This window comes from Neophocaena asiaeorientalis, unplaced genomic scaffold (assembly GCF_003031525.2).
Source record: "Neophocaena asiaeorientalis asiaeorientalis breed wild unplaced genomic scaffold, Neophocaena_asiaeorientalis_V1.1 scaffold465, whole genome shotgun sequence".
In the NCBI taxonomy this organism is placed as follows: domain Eukaryota; kingdom Metazoa; phylum Chordata; class Mammalia; order Artiodactyla; family Phocoenidae; genus Neophocaena; species Neophocaena asiaeorientalis.
In genome coordinates, this window is record NW_020174936.1 from 361,165 (window position 1) to 382,609 (window position 21,445).

At 37.7% G+C, this 21,445-nt stretch overlaps 1 protein-coding gene across 5 annotated transcripts in view; it reads left to right on the forward strand.

Moving 5' to 3' along the window:
- The window catches only part of MAP2K5 (mitogen-activated protein kinase kinase 5), a 270,206-nt gene that overhangs the window by 104,906 nt on the left and 143,855 nt on the right, over positions 1-21,445 (forward strand). For all 5 annotated transcript variants that reach the window (XM_024761657.1, XM_024761655.1, XM_024761656.1 and 2 more), the window contains 2 exons: positions 1,905-1,966; positions 7,613-7,661. In XM_024761657.1, coding sequence (XP_024617425.1) covers positions 1,905-1,966; positions 7,613-7,661 — 111 coding nt within the window. The remainder of the gene's footprint in view (positions 1-1,904; positions 1,967-7,612; positions 7,662-21,445) is intronic.

Consider the following 21,445-nt stretch of genomic DNA (forward strand, 5'->3'; position numbering starts at 1 on the left):
TCTTAGTAGTGTATGTGAATAGATTTGCACCTCCTGGTTTTGAGCCACTCAGGCTGTTCACTTCACAAGGGACTGGCCCACTAAACTCCATTAATGAGGATTCCAAATACCAACATGTAAAGCTTGATCTTCTTGAGACTGTTCATTCTTGCAACTGCCAATTCATCTGAAAGATCGATGAGAACATGAAATGTTTTTTCTACCGTGTTTTCACTTTTCTTGCATCTATAATAAAAATGCCATTTTAGTAAATAAAGATGGCTCACCTCATTGCAGAAGTGTCTTTTTTTCATTCTCTTCCCGGTAGCACCCAGAACCAAAGCATAAGGTTTACTAACACTGTGGTTTTCCAGCTTCTCGTCAGAATCTGGAAACTACAAGCCAAAGTTAATGAAAGAAGTGATCATTTTCCTGCTTTAAACAAGATAAATACAAAGCCAGTATCTTTATATATATGGAATATATATTGATATAATATTTTTTACAGGGAAAAATAATTTTTTCTCTGTTCAGCTTTAGGAAAACTTGACATAAAAATATTTATATTTGCAAAATAGACTTAACTGCATTTGAAAAGGATAATATGGTCCATGTTAACATCTTACGAGGCATACTTATTAAGCATCCAGTGGTAAAATTGTTAAGTATGAATTTTTAGCCTCTGATAGAAACAAAAATTGTTTCTCAAATATATTGGATAATTCCTGTATGGAACTGAAAGACTGTACACCTCACCTTGACTCAAAGAAAGGTTATTACATGTGATTAAAATAGTTCTCATATAATCATATCGTTAATATGAGTAAAGTAGTGGTTCTTTGCATCTCTTCCTGAAATTCTTATACTACTTGTATAAGATTAAAAATTTAACAAGCATACTCAAATTTATACTTCCAAATGAATACTGGTTCCTTTGAAATAGTTTCCTGGGAAAGTTATGCCATTATCTTAATGATGTTATTGTTGCTGCAGATGGTTTGCAGTCCCTTCTTTTGAAACTGTTTTCAGAGCAACTTAACCTAGCTGGTAAAATTCATGGCGATTTAAATTTATTTATTCATCTGACAGATATTTATTGAATATGTACTCTCTGTTAGTTGTGCTGATTTCTAGGTTGATGAAAATTAAAAACAAACAACATGACCCCTGCCTTTATCATGTTCACAATCTAGTGATTTTGTTGTTTGGAAACCACCAAAAGCTGAATTTGGTAAAGGTGAAGGATGTTAGTGAATACCATTTTAGTGAAAAAATGTTACGAAATAAGGAGTTCTTTTTAACCTCATAAAGTAGTTTTCAAAATTGTATCAAAGAGAATTTCCAAAAAAGAAAAAAACCATTTTGTTCTAAGATAGTATCTTTGGAATATGTTGATTGCTTGTCATGGTACCTAATTTGAAGGGTAACATTCATTTAGATAGATGTTAACATAACTATTTTACTTTATTAGTTTTTATGTGTATTTTGAATTTTATACGTACCAGCTTTTGTTTGGTTAATATGAAAATTCTAAGATAGGGTCCTGGTTTACCTTTGAGAAAACTGTTAACACAAGCTAGATGCCTAGATATGATTGTCCTATTGACCTTTAGTTTTGCGTATGTATTTAAGTTTACGTAAAGTACAGATTCTTAGCCTGTCCTTCACTACTTTCCTTCAGTTTTTACACGTGTACGATTATACACTTGAGAATAAAATGAAAGTATCTAGTTATGCTTCATCTGGAAGTATGATTATGTCATAAATATTGATAAAACTGGACTAAAAAGCTAATTTTACCCTAGACATCCAATGCATGATGTCAGTAGAGAAAAAGAAGTCTCACAATGGATCCACAGACGAGGGGCCCAGTGCACTTTTCTAGTAGTTTCATTTGTTGTAACACAACATGTTTGTTTCTACAGGGGGATCTTTGGATGTATATAGAAAAATTCCAGAGCATGTCCTTGGAAGAATTGCAGTGGCGGTGAGTATATGGCTTCAACTCTATGAAATTTGGGTGATTTAATCTCTATAGTCAAACATTATTCTCTTTATATCCTCAGGATTTTTTTTTTCTTTTTCTTCAATCCATGCTGACTGCCAGGGCCTTCTTAACTCTCTTATCCTTTTTGTCCTTTCTTCTTTTCATAGACCAACCTACAATAATGACATAGACACATGACAGTTTTCAGGCTTGTGGATATTCTTTTTTTTGGCCACGCCGCGTGGCTTGCAGGATCTTAGTTCCCTGACCAGGGATCGAACCTGGGCCCTGTCAGTGAAAGGGCCAGGTCCTAACCACTGGACTGCCAGGGAATTTCCTGCATATTCTGACCTGTTCTAGTTTCATGTATTTGCAGGGACCTTACTACTCTTGTTAACCAGTAAAATTTCCATGTTCTTTGGAAAGAAAGCTGTTTTAAGGACATTTTGTAGTTATAGGCATATGATTAGAAAATACTTCTAAAGCCTAAATTATTAAAATAAAACCATCTATAAGAAAATAGTACTTTAGTCTTAAAGATTTTTGCAGACTTTTTATGTAGTTGGTTTTTAATTTTTTCACCACGTATATCTGGAATTTATACCTTTGTGATTTCCTCTTTTCTGTATTCACTAATTTAAACCGATGAACTATATCAACTAAATTAACATTACTATATAAACTCCAGATTTCAAATTTGGAATAACATAGGCTAAACAGTGTCTAAGAGAAGTCGTGGGTGGTGTAATAGTAAACAGTTGCTAAACTAAAGGCGCTCTGATAACTTAAGCAGTTTAGTGCAGAACAAAGTGATTATACCATGTACCATTTAATTAAATGGCTGATTTTCACATTCATTATACATCAAACTGACAACACAGATCCTTTAATCCAACATGGACACTTATTTAGTCTTAGTTCATTGTAATTCACAGCTTTCCTTTTTTCTTTCTAATTATTAGTGAGAACTGCCCAGGGTGATGAGAACTTTCTTTCCTGATGCTATTGCTGCTAAGTAGCTTCTAATCTACATGTTTAGGTAGATGAGTATGAAATTTGACTACTTAAAGCACTATTTTAGATGAAAATAAAAATGTTTCATTTCCTCTTTTAATCTCAGGGGGGAATGAATGCTTTGTGGCTTTTGGCATTTCTTAGCTCTAAAGTTTAAAAACATGTATATTAAAGGGCAAAAAAAAAGGAGGAATACCAATTGAAAAAGCAAAAAGTATATGAGTTCTGTACTCAATTATCTATCAAACTTGGCTAAAATAGGAATCTGCCTTCTTCAGTAGAGAAGCTTGTTCTTCCTGGATTTCATAAATCTTGCCTCCCTCTTGTGTAGGGCAGCCACACAAGGCCATCGGTCTTTTCATATCTACTGGAGTGGGAAGCCTGTGAAGTGAATGGAGTCAGCAAAAAAAAAAAAAAAAATCCAGCTTCAATGCAGGGCTTACCTAATTGAAAATATGACAGTGATTTTAGTGAAAGGCATTTGAAATAAGTGCTAGCCAAAGCATTATTTGTATTTAACCCTTACATTTTAAAACATCAGGCTGTTTTTTTTTCCTAAAATGTGTCCAATTTCACCAGCTTTTATGGCTTATCAGGTCATAGTAATGAAAATTGCCTGTGGCCAGAGTAAAAAAAAAAAAAGCTTTTGATAATTTTACTCTTCATCTGCCACTTTTTGTAAACTCTGCTAGGGCCTAAGCTTGTATAATACTTTCAAAGTGTTTTTTTAATGAAATTTTAGTAGACTACAAAGTTGGTTAATCCTTTGTTGCAGCTAACAAACACCAGTGGAAGGGTTCTACCAGTCAAAATAAGACTAGCAAAGTGATGGTTTGTAGGACATGATTTGTAAAGTAAATGTTCTCACAGCCTGATTGGGTTCCCAGTATCCTTGACCATCACTCCTCTAGTGTTCTGAAGACAGCATCAACATCATTCCCTTGAGTTTGTTCCCTCAGGGAGGCCAAGGAAGCACATGGGTTCTTTTGCCAAGTCAGAAGGAACAGAATCAGGAGAGAGGAGGGAAATAGGTGTATATTGAGTACTTCTTTATGAAAATCATTGATAAATGTTCTATGTACAAATATTATGTCATTTACCCTTCACAGTAACTCTATAGATGATTGTGCATATTTTATACAAGTGCAAGATGAGGTGTAGAAAAGTTAAACAGCTTGCCTAGAGATATCATGGAGCTAGTCAGTAATAATTAGAACCCAGGGCAGTTTGACTCCAGGCCCCATGCTCTTTCAGTCTGGTTTCCTAAGAAAATGAGAAAAAAGAAGAGGAAGAAATGAAAGGGAGAATGAGGTTTAAAAGTAAAAAAGAGAAGTATGAATGAGAGAATACTAGAGTAACACATACAACTGCTTCAGATTCTTTTCATGTCTTAGAACCACATCTAGGCATCTCTTCCTCCCCCAAGTAACTTTATTTTCCAGGTTCTAATAGTCTGGCATGCTATACAGATCCACAGATCCAACATTCATTACAGGATAGACCCCTGTCAGCCTTTATGATATGTTGTTCAAATTTTCTCTTGATGGATGTATGGCAAGAGAATATTTTCCCAGAAAAAGAAATCCATATAAACTTGTTGATTTCAGCCTTACAGCTTGCTTGGTGATTTTTATCACTTTCCACTGGAATCTGGTCTCCTATAAAGAAGAATGCCTTTCTCCCTTTCCCTGCCATCTAACACATTTTATTTTTCCTCTCATTTCTGAAGCAGTGACACTGTGTACTGTATTTTGAGTGCTAATGTTGATTGAAGTTGTCCCTGAAAGGCTGTGCACTTGACATGTCAAGGAGTGAGTGACTGGCAGCAGATATAAGTACTTTTAGTGTCAAGGCTTTGTCAAGTCGTTGTGAAACCTAGTTTACTGAATACCAATAATACCCTCTAGATTTTCAATGGACAGATTTGTAGCTCCCCATGCATTTATTCTTCTTCTAAAGGAAATGTAGTCTATTTTGATAAAGTTGGAAGAATAATATTTTCTTTTTGAATGTCCAACAAAACATAAATTTAGCAAGTATCATAAAATCAGTATTTGTTTTACTTTTTCTCTGCCTGATAATCTGAATATGGTGGATTGCCTTCCCCTGTGTGTTTTCTGATTATTCATTTTCTGTGGGACTAATTTTCAGTGGTGAGTTATCTTTAACGGGAGAGCTTTAAAATATGCAACTAAGCTTATAAGTTGAGAACTTTAACCCTATTTCCAGAGCTCAGAGGGTGATTACTTCCAGCTAAATAAGATGACATTGTCCTACTACTCAAAGAAAAAATTGTTTTTATTATTGATGTTATTTTTATATGCATTTAAGGGAATATTTTTGTCTTATTTATTCCTTCTGTGTTAGTTATTCCTATTTTCCTATTTTCTTCTTTTACTATCTTACTGTTCAGAGTACATGTGTTTTATTGTAATGCCACTTAGTCTGAATCCTGGAAGAAATCATTTGCTATAGATATGTATTCTGTTCTCTTAAAATAGAAAAATATATCACAGAATTGATTATAATGCGTTAGCAAATTTTTCAGGAGTACATTCCACTCAGTGAGAACAATTAAAATACGTTAACTTCTGCTCAGCATTAGTTGATATAGATTTTATCTTCTTCTAGACCTTTAGTATTTGGAAATTGGGTTTTTCCCTTGGCATTTCTATTTTTAATATTGCCCTTGGTCTTTTTTGATCAACTAAAATCCTTGCATATTTAGCTCCAACCCTCTTTTCATCTTTCTCAAGGTATGTAAATTACTCGGTTACTTCTCATAATGGTAGTTTTTCTTTTTCTTATATTCCTGACTCACCTAAAAATTTCTATAATGATGGGTACTTTAAAATTCTTACAGTAAATTTTTTTTTTTTTCCCCTGTGGTACGCGGGCCTCTCACTGTTGTGGCCTCTCCCGTTGCGGAGCACAGGCTCCGGACGCGCAGGCTCAGTGGCCATGGCTCACGGGCCCAGCCGCTCCGCGGCATGTGGGATCTTCCCAGACCGGGGCACGAACCCGTGTCCCCTGCATCGGCAGGCGGACTCTCAACCACTGTGCCACCAGGGAAGCCCCAGTAAATTTTTAATAATAGTGGTGTGTTCATTGTATCTGATACCTAATTATGAATAGTCAACCTTGAAATTGGTAAGTTCACACTCGTGTGCATACAGGGTCAGTGTGTATGAATAAAAACATATGCATCTCCTTTTACAGCTATTTCTATATAAAGATTTTTAAAGCTTTTAATGATTAATTTTTCCCACACAGAAGGTAGCACTTATAACCCATGTACTTAGGGTCTTGGAAACAGCTTCTCTTCAGTACCTTATTCGACTAATTACTTTTAACTCAGTCTGTTAAATTAAAAACATCTAAAATCTAACTCAGATGTTTGTATTTTCTCATTTTATTTCTTTTACTTGCCCTTTCAATATTGTCTACATGATTCCACACATACTTGCATCAGTCAGACTGGCTTGTGAGGATCATCATCTTGATATGCTTTGTTGTTTCCTACCCTAAAATCATTTAAAATATTTGGGGGGAAACGTTTTATTTTGAAATTATTTTAAACTTCCAGAAAACTGGTGAGAGTAATACTAAGAATTCCCAAAGATGCTTCACCCAGATTTCCCAGTTGTTAACAATTAACCATATTTGATTAAATATATATGTACAGATTTTTTTTCCTGAAACATTTGAGAATTAGTTGCAAATATCATGACCCTTTACTCCTAATTACTCCAGGTGTGTATTTCCTAAGAACAAGGACATTCTCTTAAATCATCACTGTATATGGATCAAAATTAGAAAATTAGCATTGATACATCATTATTATCTAATCAACAGTCCTTATTCAGATTTTGCCAGTTGTCCAATAATACCCTTTATAGACCAAAAGAAAAAAATTTTCTAGTCCAGCATCCAGTCTTGGATTATACGTTCCATTTAGTTGTCATGTCTGTTTAGTCTCTGTTAATCTAGAACAGTGTCTCAGTGTTTGTCTTCCTTGATATTTTTGAAGAATGCACTGCCCCAACACTCTGATCATATATTTTTACCTTGGCTTGAATGCTTTTTTCACTTTTCTTCACATCAGTTGAATCTGTTACTCAGGGCTTGGCACTTTGGTAAAGCCTTCCTGACTACTGTCAGGGGAAGCAGCCTTTAGTCTACCCATTGCCCTCATTAGTTAAGTTTTAAAAAAAAATGTCTCTCCTTGGTCATAAATGTCATGACTTAAAAAAATTTTCTTTTCATGTACAGAAGTATAGAATATAAGTGAAAATTTTTGTCCCTTTTTCCTGTCCCTCTCCTTTCCGCCCACACCACCACTGAGAACTTCATCAGTGGACTTCCAGGTCATATTATGTGCACACATATCCATTTCTTTCATTCATCGTACCTTATCTTCAAAACACTCTGAGCTCATTAAAGGAAGGAACCTGTAGCTTATACATTTGGTGTCCCCACAGCGCCTGACACAGAAATGGGAGGTGTTCAATAAATGCGTGTTGGTTAACAGACTTTGGAAGGAAGAAATTACGGCTGATATGATTATGTGTTTAAATGTGGAAAGTTCATTATAAAAACCATCATTGTCCTGTTTTCTCTTTCTCAATTTAGGTTGTTAAAGGCCTTACTTATTTGTGGAGTTTAAAGATTTTACATAGAGGTATGTACTGGCTTACAAGCTCTGACTTAATTTGGGGTAAGGTGGGGAGCTCTCCCTATACCTTGATTTTTAAAGTGAATAAATGATCTAATATTTAAGCCAGGTGATATATTTGGTAGTCAGTAAGATGGCTGCTTTATAAATGTTACTTAAAAATTTTTTTCTTCCTTAACTACTCTGATTTAGATTATAAACTTGGTATTGTATTTTTGTGAATAATGTTTACCAAACATGTAAAACGGTGTTTTTCATAGTATTTGGAAATGACAGGATCTTATTTTTCTTAACTCTAGTTAATTGCAAAACCTTCACTTTCTATATAATTGCATCCCTTCCTTTTATTAACATTTCAAATATCCTCGTGCATTGTTGCTTAAGAGATTGCTTTACATACCTTGAAAGTGAAACTTTAAATAAGGGATTGGTAAGTGCATCAGCAATTAGTCTCCTAGTCTATTAACAGAACACGTGCGAAGAATAATCAGATAACTGTTGAATGTTGCAAAAGGAACCTCCCTTTGCATTTTTTAATATTCCCCAAATGTCTGAATTCATTTGGAAGTTGGCCTAATGTTACTAACTACTGTTTATATTTACACCTCTGCTCAGCCTAGCTTTATGCACATTTGGAGAACGCAACAACATACACAGATGTGATGAAAGGAAAGTTTTGTGTGTTTTTTTTAAGGTATAAGGTATGAGAGAGAGAGAACAACTGATGTCTTCAATTGTAGTATCACATCTGTCACTAAGGGTTATTTTTGTTGTGGTGGTTTTAATATCCTAGTGATTCCAAATTTGCGCTTAAATCTTCCTTCCTCTTTTGAAAAGGGTATGTAGATTTTGACAAGCAAAACTTTCAGTTCAGTTCTTGAAGGTGTTTATGCTGATTAAATGGAATCATAAACCAAGTTTTTCTTTAAAGCCAGTCCACTCTATTTCTAGAATATATAGTTGGTACACATGTAGATGTAGGGAGAGTGAACTGAGTGTGTATTATTCTTCCTGGGAATAAATAAGCATGTGAATACATCTGGTGGGTGAGAAAAAATGGAGCATTTTCTCCTCCGGGATTAAGAGAGAATGGTTGTTAACATAATATGACTTATATTGCTTCCCTGTACTCCCACCTCCCCACACTCACCAACCCATAAAGTGGTTATAGTCATTTTAATAGGAAATAACACAGTGGTCAATTCTTGTCATTTTATTGATTTTTATGGACATCTGCTATCCATTTGACAAAGGAAATCAAGGAAGTCATCAATGCTCAGTAGCAAAGCCTTCATTAAAAGGACCTTGCCATGGAAATTCAAATGTTATTTTTTTTAATTTATTTATTTTTGGCTGCGTTGGGTCTTTGTTGCTGTGTATGGGCTTTCTCTAGTTGCGGTGCGCGGGCTTCTCACTGTGGTGGCTTCTCTTGTTGCAGAGTATGGGCTCTACGTGCGCGGGCTCCAGTAGTTGTGGCACCTGGGCTCAGTAGTTGTGGCTCGTGGGGTCTAGAGCGCAGGCTCAGTAGTTGCGGCACACGGGCTTAGTTGCTCCACAGCATGTGGGATCTTCCTGGACCAGGGCTCGAACCCATGTCCCCTGCATTGGCAGGCGGATTCTTAACCACTGGACCACCAGGGAAGTCCTGCAAATATTATTATTAAAGAGATCCTTAGGCTCATCCTGTACTCTGGGCACACAGCATAATTCTGGTTTATAAGAAATTCTCACTAGCCATAACTTTCTGTGAGGACTCTTAGTAGCACTGAGAACTATAGTAGATAGGAAAATACTATTCAGTTATTCTGCAGTCATCTTTGTTTTTCTTCTTTAAAATCATTGGTTTTAGTTTTACTCTTCATCTGGAGGAATAATTGAATTTTTCATTCAAAATGGCATCTTGATGGACATGTTTCAAATGGATTTATATCTGGATCTAAAAATAAAGTCTAAAGTGTTCGTCAGAGTCCTGTACAACCACCCTATAATCACTGTGGGCAAGTGTGGTTGACCAGAGCCTCTTAGAGGTAGGTAGGTCCTTCTCCCCAGCTGTGGTTGCAGTTTGGGCTAAGAAGGGTTCTTTGATCAGTGACATATGAGGGCCTTAGTGGTTTGACTGATTTTGGACATAGAGGTTTCAAAAAGGAATCCTAAGCCTGTACTTCTCTTTTTAGTCTGTGCTGGCCAGTCCAGTTCCCACAGAGAGTAACCACTATAAAATGCCACTGGTTATGGAATGAAAATATCTGCGAGAGGCTGAGTGGGGATAGTGGTAGTGGGCCAGCTGACCGTCTCAAGGGATTTCAGTTTTTAAAATTTATTTATTTAGTTAAAGTATTGATTTACAATGTTGTATTAGCTTCAGGTATACAATGTTGTGTTAGGTACAGCAAGGTGATTCATTTATACATATATGTAGATTCTTTTCCCTTATAGGTTATTACAGAATATTGAGTATAGTTCCCTGTGCTGTACAGTAGGTCCTTGCTGGTTATCTACTTTGTATATAATAGTGTGTATATGTTCAGTTTTAAATAAATACCGGTAAGTGAATGTCCAGCTGCATCTGTCTCGATGGAAAGACTGATGAATCACAGTGCAGATGAACAGTGATTCCCCAGTAATTATGGGTACTCAGCGATAGAAAGAGTATGCTGTGGTAGTATACCTCATTAAACACGTATGTTTAGCTTTTGAGTTTCCTTGTTATTTGTGGAAACTTGTACTTTCCAGATTTAAAAGTACGTGTTTTTATTGAAGAGTAGAAGAAGCCAGGTGTCCCTGAAGAATTTTGTAAAGCTTTGTCATGAGAAATTTACTCTAGATCGAGTAGTTGTTAACTTAATATTTTAGAGGTTTTGTCTATATTTAATAACTTGGATTTCATAAAAATAAGATTAAAGATGCCTTTTTATTTACCAAAAAGCTATTTAATTTTGTCCTTGATTTAAAAATTGTAGCTTTTTAAATCAGTTCAATTAAAGATCAGAGCTTTTAAGTTCAGCTAAGGCAATTAAATAGGTAATATACTTGTTTATAGACTTTTGATATGTAAGCTTATTGCTGTACCTTCTTAAAAGCACATAGCCTCATTTTTGCTTTCTTGAATGATGATGGGAGTTCTAGCTGAATATGTGTCACATTGTCAAATCAAAGACAGTGGTCCTTCTGCAGGAGGGGGAGCCCGGTACAGGCGCTGTGAGAAGACAGAGTGAAAAGGTGGTGAAAGAGAAGCATTAATGAGTGATCTAAGCCTCCTTCTCCTTTGTCTCGGTCTAAGTACCTGTGTTCTCCTCTGTCATTTTCTTCCCAACAAATGCCACCCCTAAAGACCAGGGTCTTGTACTTATGAACACAAATTTTAAAATATTAAGAAATGGATATATATTCAGTTATCGAATGAGAAAAGAGGATAAACTGTTTCTCCCATTTAAATGGCTTCCTTGAAGTACAGTGGTCCTGGATTTGTAGCTGTAAATATATATGTGTGTGTGTGTGTGTGTATATGTACATATATGTGTGTATATATAGGTATATATGTGTGTATATATGTATACATGTGTATATATATGTGTATATATAGGTGTTTGTGTGTGTGTGTATATATATATATATATATATATATATATATATTTAGTGGAATTTATAAAATATAGTTAATGACTTCCAGATAAGCTGTTGAAAATCGAGTCTTTCCTATAGTGCAAACCCCATGAGGACTGTAGAGCAGAGTGAAGTCTGAGCAACAAGCAGCAACAGACCACCCATCCATCCCATGAAGCTTGTTAGTCTGGTACAGGTTAGTTTATTTGTGTATTACGGAAACTGTAAATATTTTTAGGAATTGAAGTGTATCAGTTGCCATTCATAGTGGATCATCAAGTGATATATTCAACCAGGTTTTACTTTTGTTTATTTTGTTCTTTTTAAGATCTGGTTGAGATGATATATGTGAAAGTGCTTATAAGCTATCAAATATTCGTAATGCAGGTATGTTTTAATTATATAATAACTATTATTAGAATTAACCACTTTATCCTGTTAATAAGAATACCTCACTCCCAAATCAAGCCAGGGAGAGAGTTTATTATACTTTGTATTACTAGGTGAAAAATTATGAAAATCTTTTCTTCAGGATAAACATGTGGTATCACATGAGGAAATAATTATTAAAACTGTTTGAGGGCTTCCTTGGTGGCACAGTGGTAGAGAGTCCGCCTGCCGATGCAGGGGACACGCGTTCGTGCCCCGGTCCGGGAAGATCCCACATGCCGCGGAGCGGCTGGGCCCGTGAGCCATGGCCGCTGAGCCTGCGCGTCTGGAGCCTGTGCTCTGCAACGGGGGAGGCCGTGACAGTGAGAGGCCCGCGTACCACAAAAAAAAGAAAAAAAGAAAACCTGTTTGAAACTTCCACCAAGATTAACTACTGTGGAAAAATTGTCTTTATTAAAAAGCATTTGTGTGAGCCCTGTGAGCATAGCATGTACTGACTGAATAAAAACAAAGAAAATGAACAGTGAGAAAGTCTGTTAGGCCAGATCTGACATTACAGCAAACATTGCAGCTTAACTTCAAAACATACATCGCCACTAATGAGGTGAGAGCCTGCATATTAATAAACCTACAGCTCCAGTCACAGCCATCATTACCCACATCAAACATAAATACAAGATTAACACCTATGCCATTTCTTTGGAAGATGTGAGAATGCCCTGGCATTAACTGCTCTCTCTTTCCCTGAGGATAATAAATAGAAATGGAAGGGTAATGAGAATAGAACTTAGATTAAGAAAATAAAATTGGCAGTCAGGCTGGGGCAGTCTTACACAGATGGAGAAGTTTATAGAAAGAAAAAAACCTAGATAGTTGGTGTCCCAGGATATTTTTGTATATATGAACCTGGTTGGTTTCATCAATTTTCTCTTAACAGGAGAGCTTTTTTATATTTTATATTACATATATATGTATTAAAAATTTTTTTTGTATTATTCTGAAGGCAAATGCTGCCCAATTTGTGATTGGAGAAAGTAAGTCTTGTGGTTTCAATGGGCATGTTAGAAATTTCATTTTCTACCCCTGGCTCTACTTTTTATAAATCTGTCCTCATACATATTTTCCAGTTGGTGCCAAAGCCAGTGTTTTTAATTTGTTCATGGAGCAACTATTTATTTTTATCCCTACTGTGTTCCAGGCAGTTGTCTATGTAGTTGGAATACATCGATTTGTATAAAACAAAAGATTCTGACACTCATGGAACTTATACTCTAGCTGGGGTGGGGCAGGGTTGGGAAAGTAATGTCGCTGAGTAATGAATATAAAAAAAAAATACAGAGTGTGTTAGAGGGTAGTTATTAATAGGGAGAAAAGAAAAATTAGATCAGTTTTAGGGGAGGGAAAGGGCAGGTTGCAGTGTTCATCAGGTAGGCCTCATAGAGAAGATGAGATTGAAGCAAAGGCTTGAAGGAAGAGAGTTGCTAGACAGGAAGGTATGTGGGGGAACAGAGCAGAAGATGCTGGTGGGATGTGCGTGGTGTGTTCATGGAACAGCAGGGAGGCCAGTGTGTCACGCTGAGGATAGGGGTGAGGGTATTATCAGCTGTTAGTGTTACAGTAACCAGGTGAGTTATAGAAGCTCAGGTCAGGGAGACAGTCGTGAAGATGGGGAGAAGTGGTCAGATTCTGAATGTATTTTAAATGTAGAGTTAGAATTTCCTGATGGATTGCTTGTGGATTTTTAGAGGAAGAGAGGAGTCAAGTTTGCTTCAACTTTCAGCGACAGTTCAGTGTGATAAAACATGTTTCCTGCTACATTTTTTTTTCTGCTAAAACAGAGACCTTCACTAAAATTAAAGAAAAACCTGATAATATCAAGTGCTGACAAAGAATACAGAGCAACTGAACTCTCATACATTGCTAGTGGGAATATGAAATGGTCCAGCCACTTTGGAAAGCAGTTTGGTACTGTCCTACAAAATGATTTGGCAATCGCACTCCACATGGCTTTATTCATAGTAGCCCCAAACTGGAAACAACTCCATTGTCTTTCAACTGGTGAATGAATAAACAAACTGTGGTACATCCAAACATAGAATACTACTCAGCAATAATAGGGAACAAACTACTGATTCATGCAGTGACACAGATGCACCGTAAGTTCCTTATGCTAAGTGAAAGAAGCCAGACTCAAAGGGCTACCTATTGTGTCACTCCATGTATATGACATTCTGGAAAAGGCAAAGCAGTAAGGATGGAAAATACATCAGTGGTTGCCCAAGGGTAGAGGAACGGTTGACTATAAAGCTGTGAGGGAATTTTGGGAGATGTTGCAAATTCTATATCTTGAATTTGGTGGTGGTTATCAGACTGTACACATTTGTTAGAACACTTAGACTTATACACCTAGATAGGGTGAATTTTACTGTAAATTATACCTCAGTAAATCAGACTTTTAAAAAAAAGAAGAAGGAAGAGAAAGAAGGCATTCTTTTAATTCTTAGCAGTGCAGTGGAAGCTCTACTTTATTATTATTTTATTTTTCTTTTTTTGGCTGTGTTGGGTCTTCATTGTGACATGCGGGATCTTTGCAGTGCACAGACTCTTCGTTGCAGCACGCCGGCTTCTCTCTAGTTGTGGCATGCAGGTTTTCTTTCTCTAGTTGTGGCATGCGGCCTCTAGAACATGTGGGCTCTGTAGTTTGCAGGATGCAGGCTCTCTAGTTGAGGCATGCGGGCTCAGTAGTTGTGGTGTGCAGGCTTAGTTGCCCTGTGGCATGTGGGATCTTAGTTCCCCAACCAGGGATCGAACCCATGTCCCCTCCATTGGAAGGTCAATTCTTTACCACTGGACCACTAGGGAAGTCCCATGGAAGCTCTACTTTAGAAAGACGTTTCCCCTGCCCAAACAGACAGACCATTCTTTCAAGGGGTCTGGTTGATTCTGTCATTATCATCATATCTCGTGGCTCCTGAAAAATCCTACCTAGGTTTGGTCTAGCAACTCACTAGCTTGAAAAAAAAAAAAAAGAATCCTTCATGATTTAAAGGATATCTGCAATGTCAGAAAGACAAAGAGAGGCAGAAAGAAAGAGAGGGAGGGATGGGAGGAGGAAGGGAGAGAAAGAAACTTAAAAGTTGCTGTTATCCTTGGCTAGCAATTTGGAGCATCTGGAAATTGCACAGTTTTTTCTTTTCTTAAGTTAGCCTGTTTTTTCCTCAGATATTATTTAATAACTGTAGATGTGCTGCACTGACTTGGTCTAACTTGGACAATTTTTAAAAAGCTCAATTTCTAAGAAGGAATAAAGTTTTATTTAAATTCCCAATCCAGTCCCTCTGACTGACTGCCTCGTTGTGTGACCCTGGAAAGGCAGGTGACTCTTGCTCTCCGGGCCTCAGTTTCCTCATATATAAAATGAAGGGATGGCTAGATGATCACTCAACTTCCTTCAAGCAGCAGGATTCTGGATTCTTTGATTCGTGACTGAAGGAAGTATGACATATTACCAAGGTACAAAGTAAGTCAGGTATATAGGAGAAGAAAGAAAACGAATGAGAATCCCTGTGAGTAGATTTTGCTATAAAAATCGTAGTAATAGTAATAATAATGAATATTTATTAGGCACTTACTCTGTACCAGACCCTGTTCTAAGTGCTTAACATGTATAAACTATTTTGTGTTCCTTCAAAATGGGCAACTCTGGGAAATATGAAATATTTTAGAACTAAAAGAGGCTAAACTGCAAGCAAATATTAATAATTGAGAATCAAAGCAATGTGGCTTAGCTAAGAATAATGTTGCTTTCTAAACCAAACTGATATAATCAATACAAAAGACATCTTTAAGGGGAAAGGGTTTTTAAACTATAAAGTATACTGAAAATAAAATATTATTATTAACAAAGAGTTATAAAAAGGACATGCAGAGGGGGCTTCCCTGGTGGGGCAGTGGTTGAGAGTCCACCTGCCGATGCAGGGGACACGGGTTCGTGCCCGGGTCCGGGAGGATCCCGCTCCGCGGCTGGGCCTGTGAGCCACGCCCACTGAGCCTGCGCGTCTGGAGCCTGTGCTCCGCAACGGGAGAGGCCACAGAAGTGAGAGGCCCGTGTATCCCCCCCCCCCCAAAAAAAAGGACATGCAGAGTTACAACTTAGATGGAAAGCAAAGGTATTCTTTTTTTAAAAAATCTTTTTATTTTGAAATGATTATAGATCCACAGGAAGTTGCCCCCAAAATGTACAGGAAGTTCACCTGCAAGGGCATCCTTTTTTTTTTTTCTTTTAACATCTTTATTGGAGTATAATTGCTTTACAATGGTGTGTTAGTTTCTGCTTTATAACAAAGTGAATCAGTTATACATATACATATCCCCATATCTCTTCCCTTTTGCATCTCCCTCCCTCCCACCCTCCCTATCCCACCCCTCTAGGTAGTCACAAAGCACCGAGCTGATCTCCCTGTGCTATGCAACTGCTTCCCACTAGCTATCTGTTTTACGTTTGGTAGTGTATATATGTCTATTTGGCTCCTGTTTTTAAATTGTTTAAATATTGTCCTTTAAATGTAAATATTAATCACATGTCAGTGATGTAGTAGATCGTAACTTACAAACACTTGTGTGTTTGGAGGGGAAAAAAAGACTTAGCCCATTAACTGAGATAAACAAACTAATTTAATGACTCTGGGTTGTTGGTTTTTCTGCAGCTCTGACTCTCCACACAAATGAACATCTCTAAAAATTAAGCCTCCTTCCCCACGTTGGTCATTCATTGTTTTTCCCTCGGGTAATCACTAGGGATTTCTGTATTTGTGGTAATGATTTTCAAGACAAGAAACCCCATATAGCGTTACTTAAAAGTGTTCTTTTAGGGCTTCCCTGGTGGCGCAGTGGTTGAGAGTCTGCCTGCCGATGCAAGGGACACAGGTTCGTGCCCTGGGCCGGGAAGATCCCACATGCCACGGAGCGGCTGGGCCCGTGAGCCACAGCCGCTGAGCCTGCATGTCCGGAGCCTGTGCTCCGCAACGGGAGAGGCCACAGCAGTGAGAGGCCCACATACCAAAAAAAAAAAAGTGTTCTTTTAAAGAATGCATGTCTAGAGTATATGAAAAACTATCAAAATTCAACAGCAAAAAACCCCAAACAATCCCAATAAAAAATGAGCAAAAGACATGAAGAGACATTCCACTGAAGAGGATATACAAATGGCAAATATTTAAGCACAGGAAAGGATTTCAGCATCATTAGCTGTTAAGGCAATGCAAATTAAAACCACAGTGAGATATTACTACATACCTACCAGAATGGCTAAAAATTTTAAAATAGTGATAACACCAAATGCCGGCAAGGATGCAGAGAAATTAGATCACTAATACATTGCTGATAGGAATGTAAAATGATACAGACCCCCCGGAAAACAATTTGATATTTCTTAAAAATCTAAACATGCAACTACCACATGACCCAGCAGTTGCACTCCTGGGCATTTATCCCAGAGAAATGAAGACTTACGTTTATACAAAAAGCAGTACACAAATGTTTATAGTAGCTTTGTTCATAATAAGCAAAAACTGGAAACAACCCCAGCGTCCTTTAATGAGTGAATGGTTAAACAAGCTGTGCTACATTCATGCCATATACTACTACTCAGCAATAAAAAGGAATGAACTATTGATATACATAACCTGGATGAATCTCCAGAGAATTATGCCAAGTAAAAAAAGCCAGTCACAAAAGGTTATATACTGTGTGATTCCATTTTTATAAGATTCTTGAAATGACAGAATTACAGAAATGGAGAGTAAATTAGTGGTTTCCAGAGGCTAATGAGAGGATGCAGGGGTAGGAGGGAAGTGGTGTGGCTATAAAAGGATGTGGTGATGGACACATTCTCTGTCTTGACTGTATCAGTGTCAGTGCCGTTTGTGATATTGTACAACAGTTTTTCAAGATGTCACTGTTGGGAGGAAACGGGTAGAGAGGATATACAGGATGTCTGTTATTTTTTACAACTGCATGTGAGTCTATAATTATCTCAAAATAAAAAGCTTAATAATAAAGAATATGTGATTGTTCTATGATTGTCTGCATTTGGGTGATCTGCTTCGTCAGAGAGGGTTGTCCTGGACTTAGTTTTTCTTTTATCCATGTGTCTGTGGTAGGATTTTTCATAGGCAGAGTCATCCCTTTTAGGACATCTCTAAAAGGGTGAGGCACCCAGGGGAATTACCGTGCAAGCCACCTCCCCCTCCCTTTCTAAAAATGAGTATCAGTGGAAGCGTTAGGGAAGAGAAGAGAAGAAGTCATGTGCCATAGAGGGAAGGAATACAAATAGTCTGAGAGGGTATTTAGTCCTCCTGTTAACCTCCCCTAAGATCCTTCTGCCTTGCTGGGGATTGGGATTTAAAGTAGATTATGTGATCATTGTGGGTTTGACTCACAGTTCTTTATGGCACCTGAATATATGCCCCTCACCTTTATGATGAGCCCCTGTCTACGCACCCAGCACAACGCACTCGGTGGTCTGATGAATGTTTGATTCACCAAGCTCTGAGCACAGCTTTGTCTCTTATGCAAACTATGAAGTTTTAGGGTCTTATCAAAGGGAGAGGGAGAACAGCTGTATGCTGGGTCATTTCTGTTGGTAGAGGTTGGAGACCCCAGTTAATTTATGACACTGTGTGCCAGTCCATATTTGTTAGATGAATAAATTAAATCACAGTTTTCTGGGAATAATACTTTTCTCGTGGAATTTTTTTGTAGTGTGGCTTAATTGGATGACCTTTGTTCCTCTGTAGTATTAAAGTAAGATATTTATCCTCAGAGAGGATATCCTGCCAAGAATGTTTAGCAGTTAGAAGACCTCTCCATGTCTGTCCCTTTCTCTAAAGGCATGGTTTAAGGTGGTCAGCACCATGGAAATTAAATCCGTTCTTTTGCTGTTGGAGGATTAAGTTCCTTCTGGATTGGGTGCAATTATTATTGTTATTAATATTATCATTCATTGAGTGCCTTTCTGTGTTTCAGATGAGGAAACTAAAGCTTAAAAAGGATAAATAACTTAGTCATAAGGAAGGTGATAACTGGTGGGTAGCCTAATGGAATAGATCTATATTTAGGGTCAGATCCAGATTTAAGTTCTGCTTCTGCTTCTTCTTAATACAACTCAGCTATGTGACCTTGGATCATCAGTTCCTTAACCTCTTTGAGACTGTAGCACTTTGGCACATAATAGATATTGTTATAGTTCAAATAACTGCTTCTCAAGACAAGCAGCAAGAGGTTAAGTGAAAGAATAGTTAGAACCTTCTCCAAACTTCCCTCCTATATCTACTTTATGTGAGAAGTGGAAAAGTCTAAAATAAAATGTCTGAAGATCAGCCCAGCTATTCAAGGTCAAAACTGGGATAGTAATCGAGCCCATAAATTGAGATGAGATTTATCTCATATAAACATAATACAGTTTGTTAAGGCTTAAGAGTTAGGATTGTAGTCTATAGTTGTGTGACCTTGAGCAAGTAATTTCATTAACTTCAGCCTCAATTTACTCATCTATAAAAAGGGGTTAATAATAGTACCTATCTCAAGGGTTATGATGAGAATTAAATGAGATATAATATGTATGAGGATAATGCATTTAGCCCAGTGTTTGGCATATAGCAAGTGCCAAAGAAGTGTTATCTCTGATTTTTGTTATTTCTTTAAAACAATTTACCAGAGTTGGTCTTCTGGACATGCTACTCCAAGTCAACTCTACGATCAAAATGTATCTTATAATTTATGTGTTTAGTGTTGTATTCCATTGCTTTCTTTCCTTTTTCACTGAAAAACTTGTAATTGGTGGTATCTTAGACTTGTGGGAATTAAGTTGTTCAGAGCTGGGGCAGAGTATAGGTCCCTTCCGACCTCCAGGAACCTGTTCCTCCACACCCGATATTTCCCATACATCAAACAGAGGATGTTACTGGGTAGGAATCTAAAATCCACCACATTAGAAGGAAACCTCTTTTACTTACTAAAAGGAAGGCAGAATTGAGAAGCCTGGGCCTCTTTTGCCCCTGGTATTAACCTTGTAAATGCTGCATGTCTCCTGCAGTTGTCATACATGAAGAGGGAAAACCATGTTTGTTGCTTCCATTCAGAACTGAATCATGAGACTCCAGATAATAACTGCCATTTAGGATGGCTAATTATGCTGCTTAATTTTATTTAAGGCTTTTGCAAGAATATTCGGATGACCTACCCTTTGTTGTGTGATGGAATGATTAGAATAACTTTTATATTGCACTGTGGTTTTCTCAAGTGTGTTCCTGTTGTTCACAGATGAATTTGTAGTGTAGAAATGTCAGCATAGTCTATGTTTTTGTTTTTGTTTTTTGCGGTACGTGGCCCTCTCACTGTTGTGGCCTTTCCCGTTGCGGAGCACAGGCTCCAGACGCGCAGGCTCAGCGGCCATGGCTCATGGGCGCAGCCACTCCGCGGCATGTGGGATCTTCCCAGACCGGGGCACGAACCCGTGTCCCCTGCATCGGCAGGCAGACTCTCAACCACTGCGCCACCAGGGAAGCCCAGCATACTCTATGTTTAATTGTACCTGCTGTTCTCATTCAGTAGAAAGCAGTCCCCAAGAAATAACTAGATAAATATATTAGTTGTTGTCTTTTCATAAGACAAACATAATGTAAAAAGATTGTTGCAGCACCCTGGCATAGTGCTAGGAGAGCTTACTAGGCATGAAGACCTGCTAATGTGTCTCTGGCTCCTGGTAAACTGAGACTGGCTTCCTGGCATTCAAGCAAAATAGTGTAATTGCTTTATAGAGGGGAAAAAGTTGAAGAGAAGTTTATTTCTGCTTCCATTATCATCCCACAGGAGAGCCACATACCGTATTTTAAAACTGAACTCGTGTTTCCTTAAGGATTGCACCGTGCCTATTTCTAAAAGCATTCAATGAGGCTTACACATGAAAGCACAGAGCAAATTAAATATTTTAAATATGCTACCAAGGGGGAAGGGGGTGGGGTGGGAGGAACTAGGAGATTGGGATTGACACATATACACTACTGATACTATGTATAAAATAGACAGCTGATGGGAACATACTGTATAGCACGGGAGCTCTACTTAATGCACTGTGGTGACTTAAATGCGAGGGAAATCCAAAAGGGAGGGGATATATGTGTATGTATGGCTGATTCATTTTGCTATGCAGTAGAAGCTAACACAGCATTGTAAAGCAACTATACTCCAGTAAAAATTTTTACAAAAAGACAAAATGGAGACCAGAAGGGAGCAGAAGTGGGAGATATCACCAGCACCTGATATGAATAGATCACAGCAAAAAGGGAATCCTCAGTTCGCAAGCATTTCCTTTTCTGAAAAGAGAAAGCATAGAATGGCTTGAAGAAAGTCACAATTTTCTTTGTGACGAAACTTAAAGGAAATTGATGTGTAGAGCCCTGTATAAAACACGTTGGATAACTCCAGCTGTAGTTCTGTGAAAGAGGTTTTATTTATGTGTTTTGAGCAGCCCCCTCGGATCGCCTCTCACTCTGACCCCTGATTGTGTTGGGGGTGGGTGCTGGGTAGTGGGCGGAGGAGCCTTTTGTGAAGAGCTGCAGAAAGCCCATGCTCTGTGGGCCTTTATTAGCAAGCTTCAGCTTGATGCTGTTCGTGTGGGTTGTTTAATGGCTAATTGATACAGCATGTGTAAAGATACAGTTTCCTGCTTGGGGCTGTTATCGGTGGCAACATGGGTTTGTCTCAACATGATACCAATTTCCACAGTCAATTTGGTC